We start from the raw sequence: 20,261 nt of genomic DNA, 5'->3' as shown, positions 1-20,261 counted from the left end.
TAAAAATATCTAAAATGATTACATATATATCAGTAAAACTTCTAATATTCACTGGATTTTGGTAGATTTTTTTGTGAATGTTCTTAAGTAACATTTTTAACATTTCTTTTTCTCCACCAAAAAATGTTCAAAAAATTTCCCAGAAATGTTGAAAATGTGGACATCAGAAGATTCACTGTGAAAATATTTTTTTTCACATTTTCAAACTTTAAAATGGGTCAATTTGACCCGCAGGACGACACGAGGGTTAAGATAGGCAAAGGCCATTTATTGATTACATATAGGCTGTTAAATGTTTATTAAAAACTAAAAAGCATTTAAAAAAACAACTTAGGCATTTATTGAGTCACTAAAATACTGTAGAGTACAGACCACATCAGCATGATTATAAGCATCCTCTGGTAAATTAACAACCAGATACTGATGTCTCTCACCATATGGACTTCAGGAGATGACTGGGGGATGATAAACTGTGACCTGCTGGTTGGATTCTCTCTGTTCTCATGTTTCTTACATGTTTGTCCCCTGACAGCCAGGTCCTAATGTTTTTTGAGCAACACACCATACTATGACGTTTTTACAATGATGGTTCTACTATGGAACCAGTTTGACATGTTCAGGCGTTCTTTGTGTGAAAACTCAGAGATTTCAGGGATCAGAAGGTGGTTTTCAACTTTCTTTGTTAACTTTCTGCTTCAACTTTAAACTAAATTTCCTTCACTAACCCAGCCCTCTGGACTTCCAGTAAGCTGTGTTCCTATTGGCTGTCCAGGTGGCTGCTTGGTGTTATCAGGAACACCTGAGCAGCTCAGTGTCTCCCTGCTTTATTTAGCTGCACACAAACATTTCCTCTGTTTCTCTTCACCACAGAACTGGGTTTGGCTCCGTTGCTTTAATTTGTTCTTTAGGCGTTGGCTTGCAGCTTCCAGCAGTAAAATAGACTTTAATGTGTTTCTTGGTGTGTTTTAGGGCTTTGTACTGGATAGTTGTCTTGGTAAAGGTGGTTCTTTAGCCACAGTTAGCACATGGTGCAAATGTGTGCAGTGATTAGTGGATTTGGTACAGCTGAGTTGTGTCTTTAGCTTGGCTGTAGTGAGTCTTCAGAGGTTTTTAGTCAGACACATTCTGTATTCTTGTTTGAGAACCAGCGTTGGTTGTCCAGAAGGTAAGAGTTCCTGTCCTGATTCTCTGTTCTCAGAGGTTCTCTGGTAGGCTGCAGGAGACTTTAGCATTTGGGTTGTGCTAGTTTGGTTTTTGTATGGTTTCATTTGGACGACTATCTTGAGGCCCCTCCATGTGGTTTAGTGAGGTTTTCTGGAACAGCTCTACAAAGCAACCTGCAGCAGAAGAGACTTTGAGAGTTTTTAGGAAGTTCTGGAGACCAGACTTTAGAGCAGCAGAAACATTTGTCAGCAGTTTGAGCAGGAGAAGGTGATCTTCAGAGTAGAAATGAGATGGAAACCTTCTTGATCCGTGTGGTGAGGTCCTGTACCAAGAGTTTGAGCAGGTTGTGAAGAGTCTGTAGTTCTTTGGTCTGAAAGCACAAGAAAAGGCGACTCATTAAAGGAGAAAACAGGAGATATTGTTGGTTCTTCTGTCGCTCTGCAGTTTCCTTACACTGAATATCAAGTTTATATTTTAAATGATTTCCCATGTGAGCCCAAGAAGACTTCAATAAACTCCCTCCCTCCCCTGGACACATATTTTATTACCATGTTAAATTTTTATTTTATTTTATTTATTTTTTAGTATTAATCATAGTTTTAGCGTAGGTTTTTCTCTTTGCTTGTTTAGTTTTGTAATCTGTGTGAAAGGTGCTAAACAAATAAAGCTGAATTGATAAACTGAATAATTGACTAACTCATGATTGTGACAACAGAAGTATTTTCATTGTGATTTAAGGGATTGTTTCATTTTTAAGGTTGGGGTTAAAATCTTGACAGAAAAAAAGATTAAAGAAATAAACTACAGTAAAAAAGCAATTAAATCAAAGGAAAAAAACATTTAATATAATAAAACTTTTAAAAAGAAAATTAAACATTAAATACAATTATATTAGACAAAATATTTATATGTATGTATATATAGATAATTAAACAAGATACAAAGCATGTAATTATGAAATTAAGCAAAAATTTTTAAACAAAAATATTAAACATTAAAGATGTAATATTTTAGATAATTAAACATTTAAAAAATACAATTAAACAAGAATATTGCACATTTAGAAAAATATAAAACATTAGATTATTAAACGTTTAAAAGTCAAAACATTTAATTAATAAATTAAATGTTTAATTAGAAAATTAAATCTTAAAGACAATAAAACTTTAAATAGGAATTAAACAGAAAATACAATGAAGCATTAAAAAAGAAAATTAGACATTAAAAGGTGGTAAAACATTTAAAAAGAAAAACCTTAAAGATTTAATCAAAAAATTAAACATTGGGAAAGAAAAGGAAATTTTTCAAACAAGCTGATAAAACATTTAAAAAACAAACATTAAAAAGACAAAACATTTCAAAATCAGATCAGACATTAGAACAGAATAAAAGGTGAGAAAAGAGCAAAACTAAACATTTAAGAAGAATCAAACTAAAGATAAAACCTTTGAAAGGGCACCAGTTAAACTTTAGAAGATCAAATTAAACAGAAAAAACAATAAAATGATCAAAAGAGCAAAAACAGATAAAAGCCTTAAAGTGTTTTCTAGTCTGAAATGAAAACAAGTTGTTTCTTCAAACATTTCCTCTTTCTATGTTCTTGGTTTGATTGTGGACAGATTTACTAAGAACTCATTTCAGAAACTGATTTCCAGATAAAGTCTACTAGAGGTTGAAGGCATCGATCAAACTAATGTTACCTTCTGATCTCCACAAAATTTACTGTTCAGTGAAAAGAATCAAAGTTTGTTGAGGATTTCTAAAAAAAACACAGGTGAAGGTCTGAGAAGAACTCAGATGGATGGTCTAAATGTGAAATTAAGACTCATGGTCACAAGTTTTAAGGCTTCTGTTAACCAGAAAGTTCAAACTAACAGAGAAGCACTGAGAAACTTTTAAAACTTCAGTCCTCAGACTGTCTGAAGGTTCAAACTAACAGAGAAGTACTGAGAAACTTTTAAGATTTCAGTCCTTGGACTGTCTAAAGGTTCAAACTAACAGAGAACTACTCAGGAACTTAGAGGATTTCAGTCCTTGGACTGTCTGAAGGTTCAAACTAACAGAGAACTACTCAGGAACTTAGAGGATTTCAGTTCTTGGACTGTCTGAAGGTTCAAACTAACAGAGAACTACTCAGGAACTTAGAAGATATCAGTCCTTGGACTGTCTGAAGGTTCAGACTAACAGAGAACTACTGTGGGACTTAGAAAATTTCAGCCCTCAGACTGTGTGAAAGCTCAGGTCCTGAGGACTCGGGAGGTCTGGAGGCTTTGGAAAGTCTTGGAACTGAGGGTTCCACCCTCCAGCACAAAGGCTGAAGTCCAACCTCCTGAGAAAAACGGTCGAGTCAAGACTCGAGTTAAAAAAAAAGTCGAAAACGACAAAAAATAGATGATAAATGCGCAAAAACCAGAAGAATTTGTATCTGAGTGAGTAGCTCAGGGGGATAAGAGGAGAGACTACAGAGCGGAGGGTCGCAGGTTCAAGACCCGCCACTGGGCCTTTTCTTTCTTTGTCTTTGTCAGGATTTTGAGAAAATTTAAGAAGTGTCTGGTCTTGAACCAGCGACCTGCAGCTCCATAGGCAAATCCTTAACTCACTGAGCTACAGATCAGATGAAAAGAAATAAATTCGTCGTCCCTTTGACATTGTAATTCCTGCAGTGACCACATGGGCGGAGCCAAGGCGGAGTCTGGGTGGAGTCGGGGCGGAGAGTAGGCGGGGAGGTAGGTGGCGGCCTCCCCCCTCTACTCCCCCACCTCCCCCCACCGCCCACCACACCTTCCCCCGCCCGACGAGTTTTTCGAGTCTCCACGAGTTCTTCGAGTCTCCACGGGTTTTCCCGAGTTTCTGGAGTTTCCACCAGGTCGGAGGCAGAACAAGTTGTCATGAAGAGGTGTTGAAGTCGGCCAGGATGGACTGACTTTTTACAGCGACTAGAAGGAAGATGACTAGAAGAGCACGTCTTTAACCACCATCCATAAAATACATGGAGTCGCTCCAGAGAAATGAAGGGAGGTCAACTTTTATCAACCTCCATCCAGATGTTCAACTTGATATCTTTACTTTGACATTTTTAGCACCACAAACCTTTAGTATCACACTTTTTTATCGTTTATTAGGATTTTAATGGAATCCACCAGCAGATTTTGTTTTTGTTGACAAACTTTATTCTTGTCATCGTGAGACTGCAGTATTTAAAACTGTTCCTTCTATTTGACCTCATGTTTATTAGTTTTAGTGGAGAAAGTTTGAATTTTCAATTAGTCTCTTAAAAACTAAATAATAAATTGGATTAATCAAGAGGTTTAAATTCCTTACTTTGTCATATTTTAAATATGACAAAAAAATATAGAAATAAAGCATCTTGAGACAATTTGACCTGTAATTGACGTTATATAAATAAAATTGAATTAAAATTGTATGTATCTTGTAATGTTGGAGTAATTCAGCCATATATGTTAGAAAACACATTTTCTTTGTCCATTAATCTGTTTTCTCCAGTAATTCATTTCTTGTTTTGGTTTATAAAATGTCAAGCCCAAATATATTCAGTTTACTGTCATAAAAACCAAAAAGATTTACATTCATGATGCAAGAATCAGACAGTTTTTCACTTTTTATCTTAGTCAGAAAGATAGTTGATAATGTGTGAATTGTTGCAGCTTGTGAGCCGTAGAAGGTTTTAATCTTTGGGGTCGAGTGTCAAAAAACATTTAGAAACCAACATCAACAAAACACTCAACAAAGATTTGAACATCATTGAAGGGAAATCCAACTTTTGCATGACAATGTCTAATTAAAGGACATTTATTTCCAACGTAAATGTGTGATATTCATCCTCTGGAGCTTTCTCTTCACATCGTCTTCCACCTGGACTGGTTTGGTCGGGAGCATGTGCAACAAACATTTGAAAAACTGCACTTTAACATCAATGAATAACACTGAAGTTTAATCTCTACATAAATGAGACTGAGTCTGGATGTGCTGCTCTGTCATTAACTCCTAAGTTTAGGGAAAGTTCAAACAAAAGAGGACAGTTTAGGTAAGACTTGAGAATGAGCTTATTCTGAACAAACATCTCAGACTTTCTGAGCTTCAGCACCTACAGCAAGATATTTTAACAAGTAACTCAAGAGATCCAGAAGTTGGAGAGAGTTAGCTTTAGCTGAGCCAAAGAACATGTGGGACGCTAACCTAGCAAACATTTCAGACTTTTCTCTGTGAATTCTGAGAAATAATTTACTATTTAATGACAGAGCTACACATCTTAACTCAGTCTCATTAAAACAGACTCTAATTCAGTGTCATCCATCCATATTAAAGTGCAGTTACCCAAAATGTTTGTTGCATGAGCTCCAACAAAACCTGTCCAGGTAGAAGGCCACTTTGACAAACAGGAAGTGGAAGATTCCAAGCAGATTTATAGAAGGGGGAACCGGACTGTACTAAGTGTGGTCGAGTATAGAGGGGTGTTTTGTGGGTTTTTAAGGCTGATAATGATTATTATTGAGACATTTGGAGTAGATATTCATTTGCAGTAAATGAAAATATTTAAAATCTTGGAGTTAAACTTAGAAGAACACAAACTAACAGAAAACTTTGTTGATACATTTTTGTTTTGTTTACAGATGTTAAAGGAGTTTTATTCGTGACGTATAACCAATCAAATCACTCCAGAAGACAGAGCGACCACAGGTAGATAAAGGTTCAGAGCCAAAGTAGCACCATTTTTAAATGTATTTATTACCGTAAATCAGTAAAAAATAAAATACTGATAATCAGTAAATCAGTCAGCCCACAATTACTACAATTCTACAGTTGATGTCTCTTTCCTTTGACTTGTTATTTCTACAATATACGATGTATATGATGGCGTTTTTTCATACCAAAGGCTATACTATGATGTTTTCTAAGAGACATACCATGCTACTCTGGTTGTTCTGGCTCTGGGCTGCTGCACTCCTCCTCTGTTGTTTTCTGGATTGTACTCAGCTGCATGCCTTCGTCCACCAGGCCTCTGTTGACTCGTCCCGCCTGCCGTCTCTGGAGCTGAAGCTGGATTGGAACAGACCAAAGTACAGTCCAATCACGATGCCAGCTGCCTCTCAAAAGGCTCCTTCATCTGGCAGGTGGCAGCACTTCTTCTGAGGGGAAGCTGAGCTGGTCCAGCAGAACTTTGGAGATGTGTTCCAGTGGTTGATGGATGTGTGGGGAGATAGGAAAGGGAAAACAGGGAACCCATTGGTAGTTTTAGTTTAGGGTGCTACTGCGGTGTGTTTTTGGGTTTTAAGAGGCGAACAGGAAGAGTTTTTTTTTTTCGTATTTACTATCTTTTACTTTGTTCCTGGTTGGAATGCCCATCAATGTCAACATGAAGTTCACTTTTAGTTCTGTTTATTTATTTTTATTTTACTAACACCCATTTGTTTTTAACCCCCTCACATGTTGTGTTGTTGTAAACTTACTCTTTCAAATAAATTCTCGTCTAACCCTCTGGAAACCAGCGTTTGGACTGTTTTTGTGTTGCTCCTCACCTACTGACAGCTGTGGACTAAAGGCTATACTGTGACGTTTTTAGAGCGACATGCTATACTATGATGTTTGTTGGGCGGCACACTATACTATAGGCTTTTTTAATTGACATATTACTGGCCTTTTTTGTTTTAGTTTTTTTTGTTGTTTTTTAGCAACATATTATAAGAATTTGAACAGTTTTAAAACTTACTATACTTTTACTTGTGCAATGAAATTATTATTCTATGGCATTTTTTAGATGACGTATTATACTCTGATGTTTTCTTGAATTACATACTATTTTAACAATATATTGCACTATGACATTTTTTGAACCACATATCATACATGACAATTTTAGGCAGCATCCTACCATTTTGCACTTTTTGAACCACATAATAATCTATGGATTTTTTTTTGCCGACATGCTGTACTATGAACTACAGGCCATACTATGTTATTCTTGACTAAAGTATACTATACTTTGACATTTTCTGAACTACATCCTATACTATGGCGTTATACACAGAGTGCTTTGGTTACATGTTGATTTATAATCTAGATTTTTTTCTGTTTTGTTTTTTGACGGGATTACCACAGACCTGTGAACACCATCGACACCCACCTCAGGGAGACGCTGTCTAAGATCTCAAGGCTGCTTGGTCGTGGTCTTTCTGGCACATACTCTTCAAAGATGAGCCGGGAAGTTTAACACTGATGGAATGACACCAGGTCTAAGCCGACAAACTTCCAATTCCTCCTCAACCCATAGTCTCTGGGAAACCTACATGGAGTAAGAAAAGTAGACAGAGAAGTAATTAAGTCTGTACACAACATATTAAAAAAGAAATCATGCTAATAAATTAAGTACAAATAACCGAATTCGCCAATATACTGGAGACCAGAGCTATTTAATTTGATAAGTATAACCTTGTTTAGTAACATTTCAATTATTTGAGAGCAATCCTAAAGAATTGCCTGTAATCCCAATCATAAAATGGGTTTGGAGGAAGAACATAGATGGTAATCTGGATATATATGAGTTAGGCATTATAACTACTATTGGTAGTATTGGTGGTAGTAATAGCAATGTGACTACTACTAGTAGTAGTGGTAGTAGTACACTAACTACTGCTGCTGATACTGGCACTGCTACTACAAATTGTAATATTATTACAAATACTGATACTCCTTGTATGACTCTAACAGCTATTTTATACTACTACTGCTTGTACTTTTAGTATTACTACTACTGCTTGTACAGCTATACTACAGCTACTATTAATCATCTGGTATTTGGTTGTCAAGCTGCTAGCTCGCCTTAGCGTTTTGCTAGTGGCTAACTAGTTAGCTCTCATAGACTGGAAGCTCTCAACAAGATTTCATAATGAAAAAAGAGCCAAAAACTATTCTTACCTATGAAAAGTAATTCCAAGTTTCCTTGTCTCAATCGTACGACGTAGTGTGTAATTGTATGCAGCACAGTGAGCCGGCATAGTTGCTGTTTCCGTTTTTACGCCGTCTACATCAACGGAATGCACTGAAACTTTGCCCCCACTAGCTTAGCCTCGCCGTAGCACGCAGCTCAAAGGGACGTGTCCTGTCTACTGATTCATATCTATGAGAACAACGTAGCTGCACATGAGGACGCCTGTCAATGACGTTGATTAGCTGCGTAAATACCATTATATACAGTCTATGGTAAATGCGTATGTGAATCGCATCATTGGCTGCAGCAGCCAGTCACCGGTCACTCACTGACTCACATTGAAAAATAGCACAGAATGAATTGTTACGTGTTTATTTTATTTACAATTTAGGTTGGAATTTTTGTGTGTGTGTGCACAGCGCAGATTTTCTGTGCACGGAGAGCATGTCAGCAGTGCGCAATTGCGCACACGCGCAGCTTAGAGGGAACAGTGCTTCTACTGAAAAGATGTCTTTGGTCTACAGTGAACACATCTACTGTTACTGTGACCAAACCAACTGAAATGTTGTGGTTTGTGGTTGTTTCACTGCTTCAGTTACAGGGAGCTTTGAGTCACTGATTCAACTACGAATTCTGGATTGTATCAAACACTGCTTGAAGATAATTTTAGGCATCTGTGCAGAAGATGAAATTCAGAAATGGAGGACAATGATCCTCAGCACATTGGCAAAGGACTGTCTCAAAAATAAGAAACAGAGAGTTATGGAAATATTGAATCCCACTGACATGTTAAGGAGTACTTGCAAGAAAACCTTCAGACATCTTGCAACTGGAAGAATTTTGTATTTAAGTTGTCAAACATTTCAGCATCCTGATGTCAAAGGGTGGTGGACAGTTTTGCAAATTGCCTACAAGGAGTTATTTCTGCTAAAGAGGGGCAGTATTAGCTTCTGAGGTCAAGGGTGTCGAAGAATAACTTGTGTAGTGATTTTTTTTTGAAAACAAATGACTTAAAAGCCATTTTCTATGTGTTTTTGTTCAAGTATACAACCTTTATCTGTTACAAAGAGGATTAAATGTGTGCATGTGTCCAAAAAAACAAAAAAACAAAACAGTTTTCATAGGTTGAATTTACTTTTTCACATGACTCTACATTTTGTTGACTCATTGTTGACTGATCAGTTGTAATAACTTTGTGGATTTCTTTGAATTTTTCATAATGAAATATTTACAAAATATCCATGCCCAGCATCAATGGCCATCTGATTAGCCTCAGTTGTGCAACTAGCGCAACTACTATTACTGCATTTGATAGCACTAACAGTAGTGCTGGCATGCTAACGTGCTAAGCTAAAGATTGTGAGCATGATGAACACTGTTCATGCAAAACATCATATAGAGGTTGTGATTTGTTGTAATGTATACATTTTTAGAAGTTGAAGAGCCTTGAGAAACCTTTTGGAGCTCCTCACTATTGCCACTGTCGAGGAATTTTGAGTTCAAACCAGCACGTTTCAGAGAGGAGTTTGGGGAACCATTTTGACCTTCTTGTTGTTCTTGTTCATCTTGTTCTAATTGTTCTTGTTTTAGCTATTCTTGTTCTAGTTGTTGTTGTAGTTGTTCTTGCTCTAGTTGTTCTTGTTTGAGTTGTTCTTTTTGTTATTGTTCTAGTTTTTGTTTTTGTAGTTGTTCTTGTTCAAGCTGTTCTTGGTCTGGTTGTTCTTGTTTTAATTGTTCTACTTCTTTTTCTACTTGTTCTTGTTGTTCTGATTGTAGTTGTTCTTGTTTTTGTTCTAGTTGTTCTTTTTGTAGTTGTTTTTGTTGAAGCTGTTCTTGCTCTTGTTTGAATTGTTCTTGTTCTAGGTCAAGTTGTTCTTGTTCTAGTTGTTCTTGGTCAGGTTGTTGTTCTCGTTCCAGTTGTTCTTTGTCAAGTTGTTGTTCTCGTTCAAGTTGTTCTTGGTCAAGTTGTTGTTCTAATTCTAGTTGTTCTTGTTCTACTTGTTCTTGTCTGAGTTGCTGTTGTTCTAGTTGTTCTTGGTCTAATTGTTCTTGTTTGAATTGTTCTTGGTCTAGTTGTTCTTGGTCTAGTTGTTCTTGTGTTCTAGTTGTTCTTGGTCTAATTGTTCTTGTTTGAGTTGTTCTTGGTCTAGTTGTTCTTGATCTAGTTGTTCTTGATCTAGTTGTTCTTGGTCTAGTTGTTGTTCTTGGTCTTGTTGTTTTTGTTATTGTTCTAGTTCTTTTTGTAGTTGTACTTGTTCTAATTGTTGTTCTAGTTGTTGTTGTTGTATTTGTTGTTCTAGGTTTTGTTCTTGTCAACAAATGGTGATAGCACATACAATAATACATTATTATCATTATCTATCCAATATGTCCAGGGACATCAGATGCAAATTAGCTGCTAACTAATTCTGGTGCAATTACTTTGAATTATGTGCTGTCCGTGCAAAAATAAATGTAAAACTAAACTAATGCTACCAATGTAATTCAAAAGTCAAGTAACCGAATATGACGTATAAATCTACAGCAACATGCAAAAAAAGAATGCAACAGTACTATTTAAAGCAGTAGCAGCTGAAGTAGTAGTCAGATACATATAATTAGCATAAACATATAATTCATTAAAATGTCTTAAATATTAAATCAGACAGAAATTTCTCCTAAATATATTTTCTTTTTGTAACAAATGGTTTCACTACCACTGAACTTAAACTTACGTACAATAAAGACCGTACAGATCAAGACAAATGTAAGGTTGGAGGTTATTCGATGCTTAAAGACAATAACACATTAGCAGGTTTGTGTGTGAAAGCAGGAGTTTGGGAAAGAGATGCAGGAGATTTCTTTAGAAAATAACAACTGTGCCAACAACCGTGCTGCTGCTGTGGTCGAACAATAGCAAATGACTGACAGTAACTGTGTTATCCAGGCAGCTTTTTGTGAAGAGAATCACTTTCGGTTACCAGACTGAGCAGCTAAAATGTGCTTGAAACTGTGGATTTGGTGAACGATAATAATTTTTGATGTAACTTGGTATTCCCTGCAGTCCCTGGTGGGTGTTTGAGTGACAGCTGCTCTCCGTGGACTCACAGGCCATCAGACCTGAAGACCTGCCCGGCAGATGAACCACACCGCTGGCCTCCTCTTTGTTCACCTCGTTATCTGTCGCCCCTTTATTTTATTTCTTCCCTCTTTTCCTCTGTTTCTCTTCACTCCTAATCTGTTCATCCTCCTTCTGTCTGCCATCGCTGTCCATCCCAGCTGTGGCTCTGTTGAATAAATGCATCAGTCGTGTGGTCGAGTTGATCCTCGGGTCATTTAGCTCTGCGCCATATGGTCGCGCTGTGATGCTTCATAAAGAGTTTAAAGTCACCGCAACAAATATCTGCAAAAATAACTGCAGATGCCTGAATCAGGTGGAGTGTAGGAGATGTTACTGTCACTGTGTTCAACATTAAAGCAAATACTGTCCACACAGAACTCTGCCAGCACACAAAAGTTAGAATTTTGGGAGTCTTAACCTTCGATAACTGTACTAATAGACCTCAGGAATTAGAGAAATCTGTTCAGCTGTCTCGCTGTGTGTGCATAAAGGTGATATGTGACAAATTTCACCTTCGTAAAACCTGGATGTACAGCACTGGAAGAACTTTGCAGCGACAGTTATGGATGGAAACTTTTTATCTATATAGTCAATTACACTCAGTCTGTCACAGTTTCTTTAGAAAATGAAACAGTTTTAAAAAGCCTCTATGATTTGTTGGAAGCCTTTGCACAGATAATCCACATAAATCTCAACTTTGTTGCTGTCTTTTGCAGATATACACTTATTCTCCTGCTGTTTAACACTCCTTGTTTGCACTGAGCCAACATATGTAATAATAAAACTGATCACACTGCAGCACTGTCTCTTGTATTTCCTCTGCCTTGCTGTAATTGTTAGGAACAAGCCGCCATTGTTGCTTGGACAAACAGAGAAAGCATCATCTGCTGCACGGCTGAGGATTTCTCCCAGGAAGCAGGAAGCCCCTTCATTTGTGATTATAAGACGGCGTGTTTAAGCTTCGAGCGGGTGAAAGACAAATCGGATGGACTCAATCAGCAGCGAGCGAGAAAGCAGCAGCAGCTTATTTCATGCTGTTATTATTACTGTGAAGAAGCTGCACATCTTCAAAAATTTAACCAAATTAAAAAGTGTACATTCTCGCAAATTCAAAAGCTGCAGCATGCAATAATGTGATTTTTACATTAAAAAATTTATTCTTTGCTCCCACTTTCTCTCACACCTGGTGACAAAAGTGTATAAAGAGCAAACACGCTTCATATTACAGACTTCCCTCACTTTTCGCTCTTTCCACCTGGAGCCCCCTGCCCCACATTTTTAGGAGATAACCTGAGGCCTGGAGGCTTAACACTCCTCCACAATGACAGACAACCCAGATCACCGTGTCACTCACAAGGGCGCACACAATAAGCTGCATTTAAACCAGCACAAGTAACTCAGTTTGCTTGACTAATAAGCCCCAGCAGAAGACAAGTTCAAATAGAGTTGACACTTAGGAAGTCGTGAACTCACACACGCCGAAGGAAAAAAACCTCGTGATGTAAATTTCAACCTGTTCTCTGCTGGACAGCTCTTGAGCTCGGTGTTAATAACAAGCAGCAGGTTAATATGAGGGCAGCAGCAGACTGAAGTGACCGCAGCCTACTGATTAGTCCAACTAGCCTCAGTTATTAGCCAGGGTGTCATCTGGTACCAGGACCTGCCCTGCTCACAGCGCTGCTAACATGACAGCTCTTAAGGTCGGGATGCATTATGCAGCTTTTCACGCTGGAACACATGAACGGAGGCGATTTATTCAAGAAAATGCTGTTGTTTGTTTTAACTGGCAGCTGGATAAGTGCAAAGCTGTTTGTTAGATGTGCGGTGCGTTTGATAAAGACGTCTCCATGGTGAACTTGTTTCAGTCGCCATTCTTAGCCACACTAGCAAGAAGTTGGGGTTTAGTGCTAATGCATAAATGTTGCCATGGTAACACATCAGACTAAGATGATACACATGGTAGAAACTACACCTTCTAAATTACTGCCATGTTCAACCGTCTTAACTACAAGCAGTTATGGGGCTTTTCTTTGTTCCTGTGATCGTTTTTACTCATAGTAGGTTCATTTTTCACTGCAATAAAAAGCCCTGCAACTCTATGGAAACTGTACAACACTGAGTAGAAGTGGAAATAAATAGAAATAGAACTCAGAAATGTTTTCTGTGCAGTATGACGCAGGTATAATGCTACAAATCATAAAAAATTGAAAGAAAACATGGTTATTTCTTTTACAGAACTTGAAAAAAAAAAGTTGGAATCAATATGTTCAGCATTTTTCCAAGTACCCACAGTTGTGCTCCATAAGATGTTTCAGATGTTTCACCATGCTGAATGTATCTTCCAACAACTTACTCCTCTGTATAGTACTGTTTTTGAGCCATGCTGCGTTTATTTTTTTGATCCAGTCTGTTTAACTTTCCTCTCAGTCTCCCTTGTTGTCTCATATCTGCTCTGTGGAAACACTGCCTGCAGTTCATCTGAAAAATTGTAGAACTTTTGTCACATCTGACACAGTTGCTTTTACACGTGATTTGGTGCAAAAGCTTTAATTTTGGAGAAATTTTAAATGAGGCAATCAGAATAAAGTGATTTGAAATCTAAATTTTAAGTTTAGATTTGATTGATTTTTGTTGAAGAGCTGTTGGAGAGTTGAAAATCTATCTATGCATTCGGTTTTTACAGTTTCTGACCCTAGTAAATAGAGAAATTTGGGCAATGTTTTTTAAAAAATCATGCATTTCATCAGGTTCAGAAAGTTAAAAGTTCTAAATAAGTTGGGTCCAAGTCCACAAGTCTAACCATTGTCCCAAGGGTAATATTATGAATAGCAACAAAATACAGGTAAAATCTTTGCACGCACTAATGAAGCAACCTACTGTGGAAAAATTTACGCATTATCAACAGCATCTTCCCTGAAATGCTTCCAAAAAAAAACAATCTTTAATTAACATTTCTCCCACTCATGGTCTGCATCCTACAGTGTCAAAAGTATTCATGTTTTCATGCTCCACCATTTACTTATTAAAATAAGTTTCTGCTTGAGCAAAAGGTGACTTCTCGCCAGAGCAACTGGCCAGATTCTCAGAGCTCGCAGCCACAGCCCAAGAAGCATTTGGCATTTGGCTAACATTTCTGCTTGCTGTGACTTGTCCTGAGCTCTCTGCCCGTGGGGAGTGAAGGACGGGAGACAATTCAGTTAAAAACACTGTAATCATGCCTCAAAGGCATTCAGCCCATCAACCTGATGGAGCACGGAAACGTTTCTTTTTCTTCGACTGCATTAAACTCTTTTTCTTTTTTCTGGGTAATAATATTCAAAAGACTCATTCTTATTTCCCACACGTGATAACACTGATAACCTTTATTTAATCAAGGCAGTAGTCACACTTATTGGCACTCTGAGTCAAAAAGCTAATTAAACTGTTCTGGTGAATTTCCCTGATATTACATTATTGGCTGTCATAATGTAACAAATGACAAAATGAAAAGTAGAAGAACGGCCTGAAACCATATCTTTTTATTAAGATAAAGTACTTGATGTATGTTAAGATAAGCTCGGCAGATTTTTTGATCTTTAGAAGATTGCGTAAGTAATAACCTCAAGGTATTCTGTACCAGTAGAGGACTGCGGAGGGGAAATTAAAGGACAACAGGTCCATAAAGTGCTCTTCACACCTGTAAAACAGCAACAAACAGGATGTTCATGTCACATCTATGTCAGAATGCATCCTAGAACAAACCGAACAGGGTCCTCTTGAGCTTTGCAACAAATAATCCCAGCAGAGGCAATAAAAAAAACACATTTCTTCTAGACTTTTGTCAAACTCAAAGGCAGACTTCAAGGTCTGTATGTTTGATATGATTCACTTTATAAAGTCCAGTTCAGCTCTGAGAGAATTTTCATCACTTTTATCCAGGATATGAAGAGTCGAGGCAGGATAGAAATTGTGTTTTCTCCGTCTTTGAACCCAAAGCCCAAACCAACTGCTTTCAGTGTCTCTTACATTTCTACTTAACTCTCACATTTTGGCTGCTGTCACTGTCACAAGAGAGATTTTTTATGCGAATTAATTACTTGATCTTGGCTCATGCCGCCTGTATTGGTGTTACTTTAATTGGACCAACTGGGCTTTTCAAGATTTAATATGATCTTATACAGTAATATATGCTACTTGGTGAATGCTTTCATCCCCAGCTTCTTGGAGCGCCTACATTTTCAGTGCGTTGGCCCCAGTTGGACCCCTAACTCTGGCAATCTGACTCTGATTCTGTATGCGACGAAACTACATCACGTTGTATCAACACAGTTCTCTCCAAAGGCTCATGAACAGAACAAAATTTGCTAATAAAAATGCTCATCACCCCTCCAAAAACATCATTACTGTTTTCTGCACATTTGCTCCAACGCAGAAACTGAATTTAAAACAGAAACAATCGCTGCAAACTGCACAAGTCTCCTGCTTTTCACTGACAATGTTAAATAAACACATTTTATATTTGCTGGAACGACGTTATACTTAAATGTTATACCCTGATCTCTTTCTTTTAATCTTATCATTCAGACAAGTTCAGCAGCTCTCAGCTTTCTGTGCCGTGGTTTTTTAATTTCCTGTGTATGTATTGCTCTGTATACTGACCACAAACACAAACACAGCAGATTGGATGGACAGACAAATGGATGGATAGTGGTGAAGTAAAGGTTGGTGGCTAAGTGAATCAATGGACGTGTGAAGAAAAGGACAGATAAATGAATGTCCAGTCAGTGTGAGTTTGAGGTGGTTGTATTTCATATGGATTATTATAATAATTAGATCTGTCTGTCAGATCAGAAATAGAGAGCAAACATAATCGCAAACCTCCTGTATCGGTAAAAACTGATACATTTTTTTTGCCACTCACATGATTACAGGATTTATCTGCTATATCAGATCTAATGAATATTTCAGCTGTTACATTGAAATTTATCACATTTTGCTGCAACTTCACACCCTCAAATTTACTACATATACCTCTATAATCATGTATAACACAACATAACAGGTCAGGTGTGTATGTGAGAAAATTTGCAACAGACTTCAGAAAATCGCAATCTATGCTAGAAGAATGCGCGCACACACACACACACACACACACACACACACACACACACACACACACACACACACACACATATAGTGCAAATATTCATCTTAGTTAACTGTATTTTCACTTCATACCTGACAAAGCTGCACAAACAGCTTTTTTAAATCTATATTTTGTACATTTCTTCATTGGAAATCCATAAAACTGTTTAAAAAAGCTGAGCCAAGGAGAAAAAGTGTAACACATACAGACTGCAGAGTACAGTATAACACTACCCCCTGGTGGTAGCAGACTAGTAGTGCATCAGAGGTCCAATCAGAAAGTTTTGATGTGAAATTTCACACATTTTCTGTCTGGTCATTATTATTTAAATATTTGCCAGACACGTGCCGCCCTGCTCCGTTCATCAAGGAGGATTCAGGACCAGGCCAACCGCCACCGTTCTGAGGCTGAAATTAAATGTCAAACAGCTTTTCGTTTTTCATTTTAAAGTAGTCAGAACGCCCATATGCACATGTGAAAATGAAAATGCAAATTGGATTCTTTCATTTTCACTCAATACATACATATGTGGAGAATTATATTATTGTGTAATTCAGTTTACACAAGTTTAATCAAGTTTACATTATCACTTTAATTAATAGCCCTGTAGAATTCTATTACATATATTTTAAAATCACGTGGCTTAATCAAGGTTCTACTTTGGTAAATGGGCTTCTTAGCTTATCGCGAGTCTATTTTGTGTGTTTTATTTTTCTCTCCACTGTGATTCGATCTCGATTCTACCTTTTTTGTGTGCTGTAAAAAAATCTCAGTACCTAAGATGTTGGATCATTCACACTCTGAACTACAAAAACCATACGCAGGCTTGAAACGTGTCTTAAAATAAACAAACACTTAATTAAATGACATTAACTGCACTTATCAGAGGCATGTGATGTTTGGTTTCATCTGAACCACATTTCAATTTTAAAACATTTCATCAAAGTCACTTTATTCTACTTGTCTCATGAAAAAAATTTGTCAAAAATAAATCGCTTGCACCAGATCCTGTTAAAAAACTCAAAAATCAGCCCTTCTTAGTGCAAACAGGATGAGAGTATGGAGACAAATTACTAAGATTAAACGGAAAATTAAATAGATTTGAGCAGAAACTATAATAAATTTTTAAAAAAATAATGGCTCAAAAACTGCATGCGGAGGAGCAAGGTGTTGAAAGATACATTCAGCATGGTGAAATATCATTGTGGAGTTTATGTGCAGAAAATGAAAAGTTTATAGAGGCTAAAAAATGCAAGTAGTGAAATATCTATAGCACGAAGAGCTACTATTTTGGGGGGAAAATGTTGAACATGTTGCTTCCAGGTTTTTTTCAATTTTTGTGACAATGTAAATGAAGAAATTAACCTCTATTGTCTATTGTACTTGCAGGATTTATGGCATTATACTGCTAAAAATACATTTCTGAGCTCTCTCTACTTGTAGTCATTGTTGTGCTGTTTCCATAGAGGACTTTATATTACAGTGAAAAATGAGCACACAGTGAGGAAAAACATGGATTGAGAAGTTCAGAAACTGCTTGGAGTCCAGAAGGTTAAAGTAAATTTACAGGAAACAGGAACAATGTGGTAAATGTAGCTCAGCTAGGCCTATCTTTTAGGGATTTTTTGTAGATGTTGTGTTATTCAAATTGTTTTAACATACAAAAAAGATGCACGTAATAGCATTATATTTATATGATAAGATGCTAAAAAGTCAGATTTTGGTCTTACTGTCAGAGTATACAAAGACTTCTAGCAGTTCTGAAGATGAAACCACAAGCACAGTCGAATCAGTTTGTTTATTAAACACTTAATCAACTTTTTTAATACATTAGAACATTGTAATGGGCTTTAGCTGCTTCTGTCAAAAACAGACCGGTAGTTCGAGCTTATATCGTCTTGAAACCCAACATTCAATCTCAGAAAGCGGAGAAAAATAAACGGCTGTACCTGCTGAGAACGCCTCGTGAGGTGAACACGAAGCCACAGAATCCCTTTAGTCATACATGAGTCATTAAAGTCCGAGTACAAAACCGAGAACAGTAGTAGAAGACGGCGGTGAAATACATTCTGTCGGATCATTGCTTTTCAAACCACTGCTGTGCTGTTTGAAGGTGGTAAAAACACTGATTGTCAATAGAACTGAAGCACGGTCAGCATGAGGTGAGAACAGAACGGGCGATCGAGTGACCACCAACTGTGATTAGCAGCAAAAACAAGGTGTTAAGGCAAAAACTTTCACTTTAACAGTCAGTGAACCCGTTTCCAGCCAACCCAGCACAAGGAACCCCTTCAAGGGTTTAATATACACACTGCATATTTCTGTTTCCCTAAACCCGAATGGGAACATCCTGAACTCTTCCCCCGACTTTACAAACTGCCATCAGACAAACACACGACATCCCCTTTATCAGAACCATAAGCCTTTAACCTGGCACAAATACTGAGCTGAAAACTGCTAACAGATGAGTTTTAATTAAAGAAAAAACATGTTAAAGCTTAATGACATCTCTATTTATGAAAAAAATGTGTGTTCTATGTGTGTTCTAACTTCTGTTGAAATATGCTGAATGCCTGCATGGAGAAATTTAACAAAACGTATGAGTAAAGTATTGCAGCGCAATTACAAATCTGTATCTTTTCTTCATACATGATAAATCTTTCAACACAGTATTAACAGTATATTGTATGGCATCATCCATGTAACAACATGAGCGGACTCTTGAGATCAGAAACTTGAAACAAAAGCTTATCAGAGTCAACCAGAGGATATTAGAAAATATTCTAGAACAGTTTCACAACCTTGATTTATACACTCGAGGAAGTTGTGTTCTGTTACCTTTCTCCTGGGAGGTGTACTAGGAATTAAAGAGTTAGCGACAAAAATCTAAAATTTTAAAATCAGGTGGCTTCCTTGAACCTGCTATATCGCCATGGTAACTGATGCTGCACAGCTTAACTTCTTTCAGATGATTATTTTCAGAATTTTGGATATAAATCAGCTGTAAGAAGCACAATCCTTTGTTTTTCAGACAATATTCTGTATGTGACATAGATAAAATACATTATACATGCAAACCTGTTGAGCTGCATGTTAGTAACACCACTTGACAAAGCTATGCAGTTCTGTAGTTGTGTCGCCATGGGAACAGAGAGGGATTCAGTCGCTGATGCAGAAAATGCAACTTATTTTTTTAAAAAAAGTCAATTTTCTGCTATTATTTAGTAAGAACTTCTGAAGATAACTAATCATAAAGTGGTTCAGTGCTTAAATGCAGCTCAAGATCTGTGTTGCTCGATTACTCAGTAATGCAGAAAATGTGCAAAAAAGTTTTAATGCTTGGTTCTGATTGGCTGCAAAGTCCATTTTACATTGCTGCTACTACAGCTAATAGATTAGAAATTTGATGAGTCTTGCGGTACTAATTATGGAAATATTAAATCACCAATAATTTCAATTTGATTTGGCCAAAAACTAAGGTGGTTTAACCATTTCCTTCTGTGTAGGACACTTGTGGATCATGTTTAAATGCATTATTTTAATGTTTAAGTGCTCTAATTGCTGCTGTCATTAGAAATAAGCAGCAAGCACTGAGAGGTAAAATAATTAGGTTCATGTCAACTTACATAATTAACAATTTGCATTTCTTTCTTGACTTGATAAAAGTAACAGTGTTGCTTTTTGTTGTAATAAAGCTTTTATATTCTTTATAGCTCTCTATTACAAGTGTTTATTTAGTGCGAAAGAAGAGTTAAATGATGCCTCCTTCTTGGAGTGCACACTTGTTAATTAAACCTGGACGAACAAAGAAAGTTGACAACCATCGTCTTGATTTCCATTATCTCTCGGTTTTAGGTTTAGTTGATCCAGCTAACGCAAAGAAAGCCCGGCTATATTGAACCTTGCTTCCTAGTACACCCCTCAGG

General features: G+C 37.1%; 1 protein-coding gene across 3 annotated transcripts in view; it reads right to left on the bottom strand.

Moving 5' to 3' along the window:
* Window positions 1-271: 271 nt before the first annotated feature.
* Window positions 272-20,261, bottom strand: part of LOC111574009 (DEP domain-containing mTOR-interacting protein) — a 70,032-nt gene continuing 50,042 nt past the window's right edge. Inside the window, exons 11-13 of one of the 3 annotated variants that reach the window (XR_008602723.1) lie at window positions 7,307-7,465; window positions 6,090-6,341; window positions 272-1,534 (exon numbers count right to left, since the gene is read on the bottom strand). Coding sequence is in view for 1 of the 3 variants with exons in the window: in XM_023278385.3 (XP_023134153.2) it covers window positions 1,439-1,534 (96 nt within the window). In the remaining 2 variants the exon portion in view is untranslated. The remainder of the gene's footprint in view (window positions 1,535-6,089; window positions 6,342-7,306; window positions 7,466-20,261) is intronic. The other 2 variants (XR_008602722.1, XM_023278385.3) reach the window with 2 other exon arrangements.

The sequence above is a fragment of the Amphiprion ocellaris genome, chromosome 9, assembly GCF_022539595.1.
Source record: "Amphiprion ocellaris isolate individual 3 ecotype Okinawa chromosome 9, ASM2253959v1, whole genome shotgun sequence".
Lineage (NCBI taxonomy): Eukaryota > Metazoa > Chordata > Actinopteri > Pomacentridae > Amphiprion > Amphiprion ocellaris.
The sequence above is the reverse complement of the archived record's forward strand: the minus strand, read 5'-3'. Positions and strand labels throughout refer to the sequence as shown.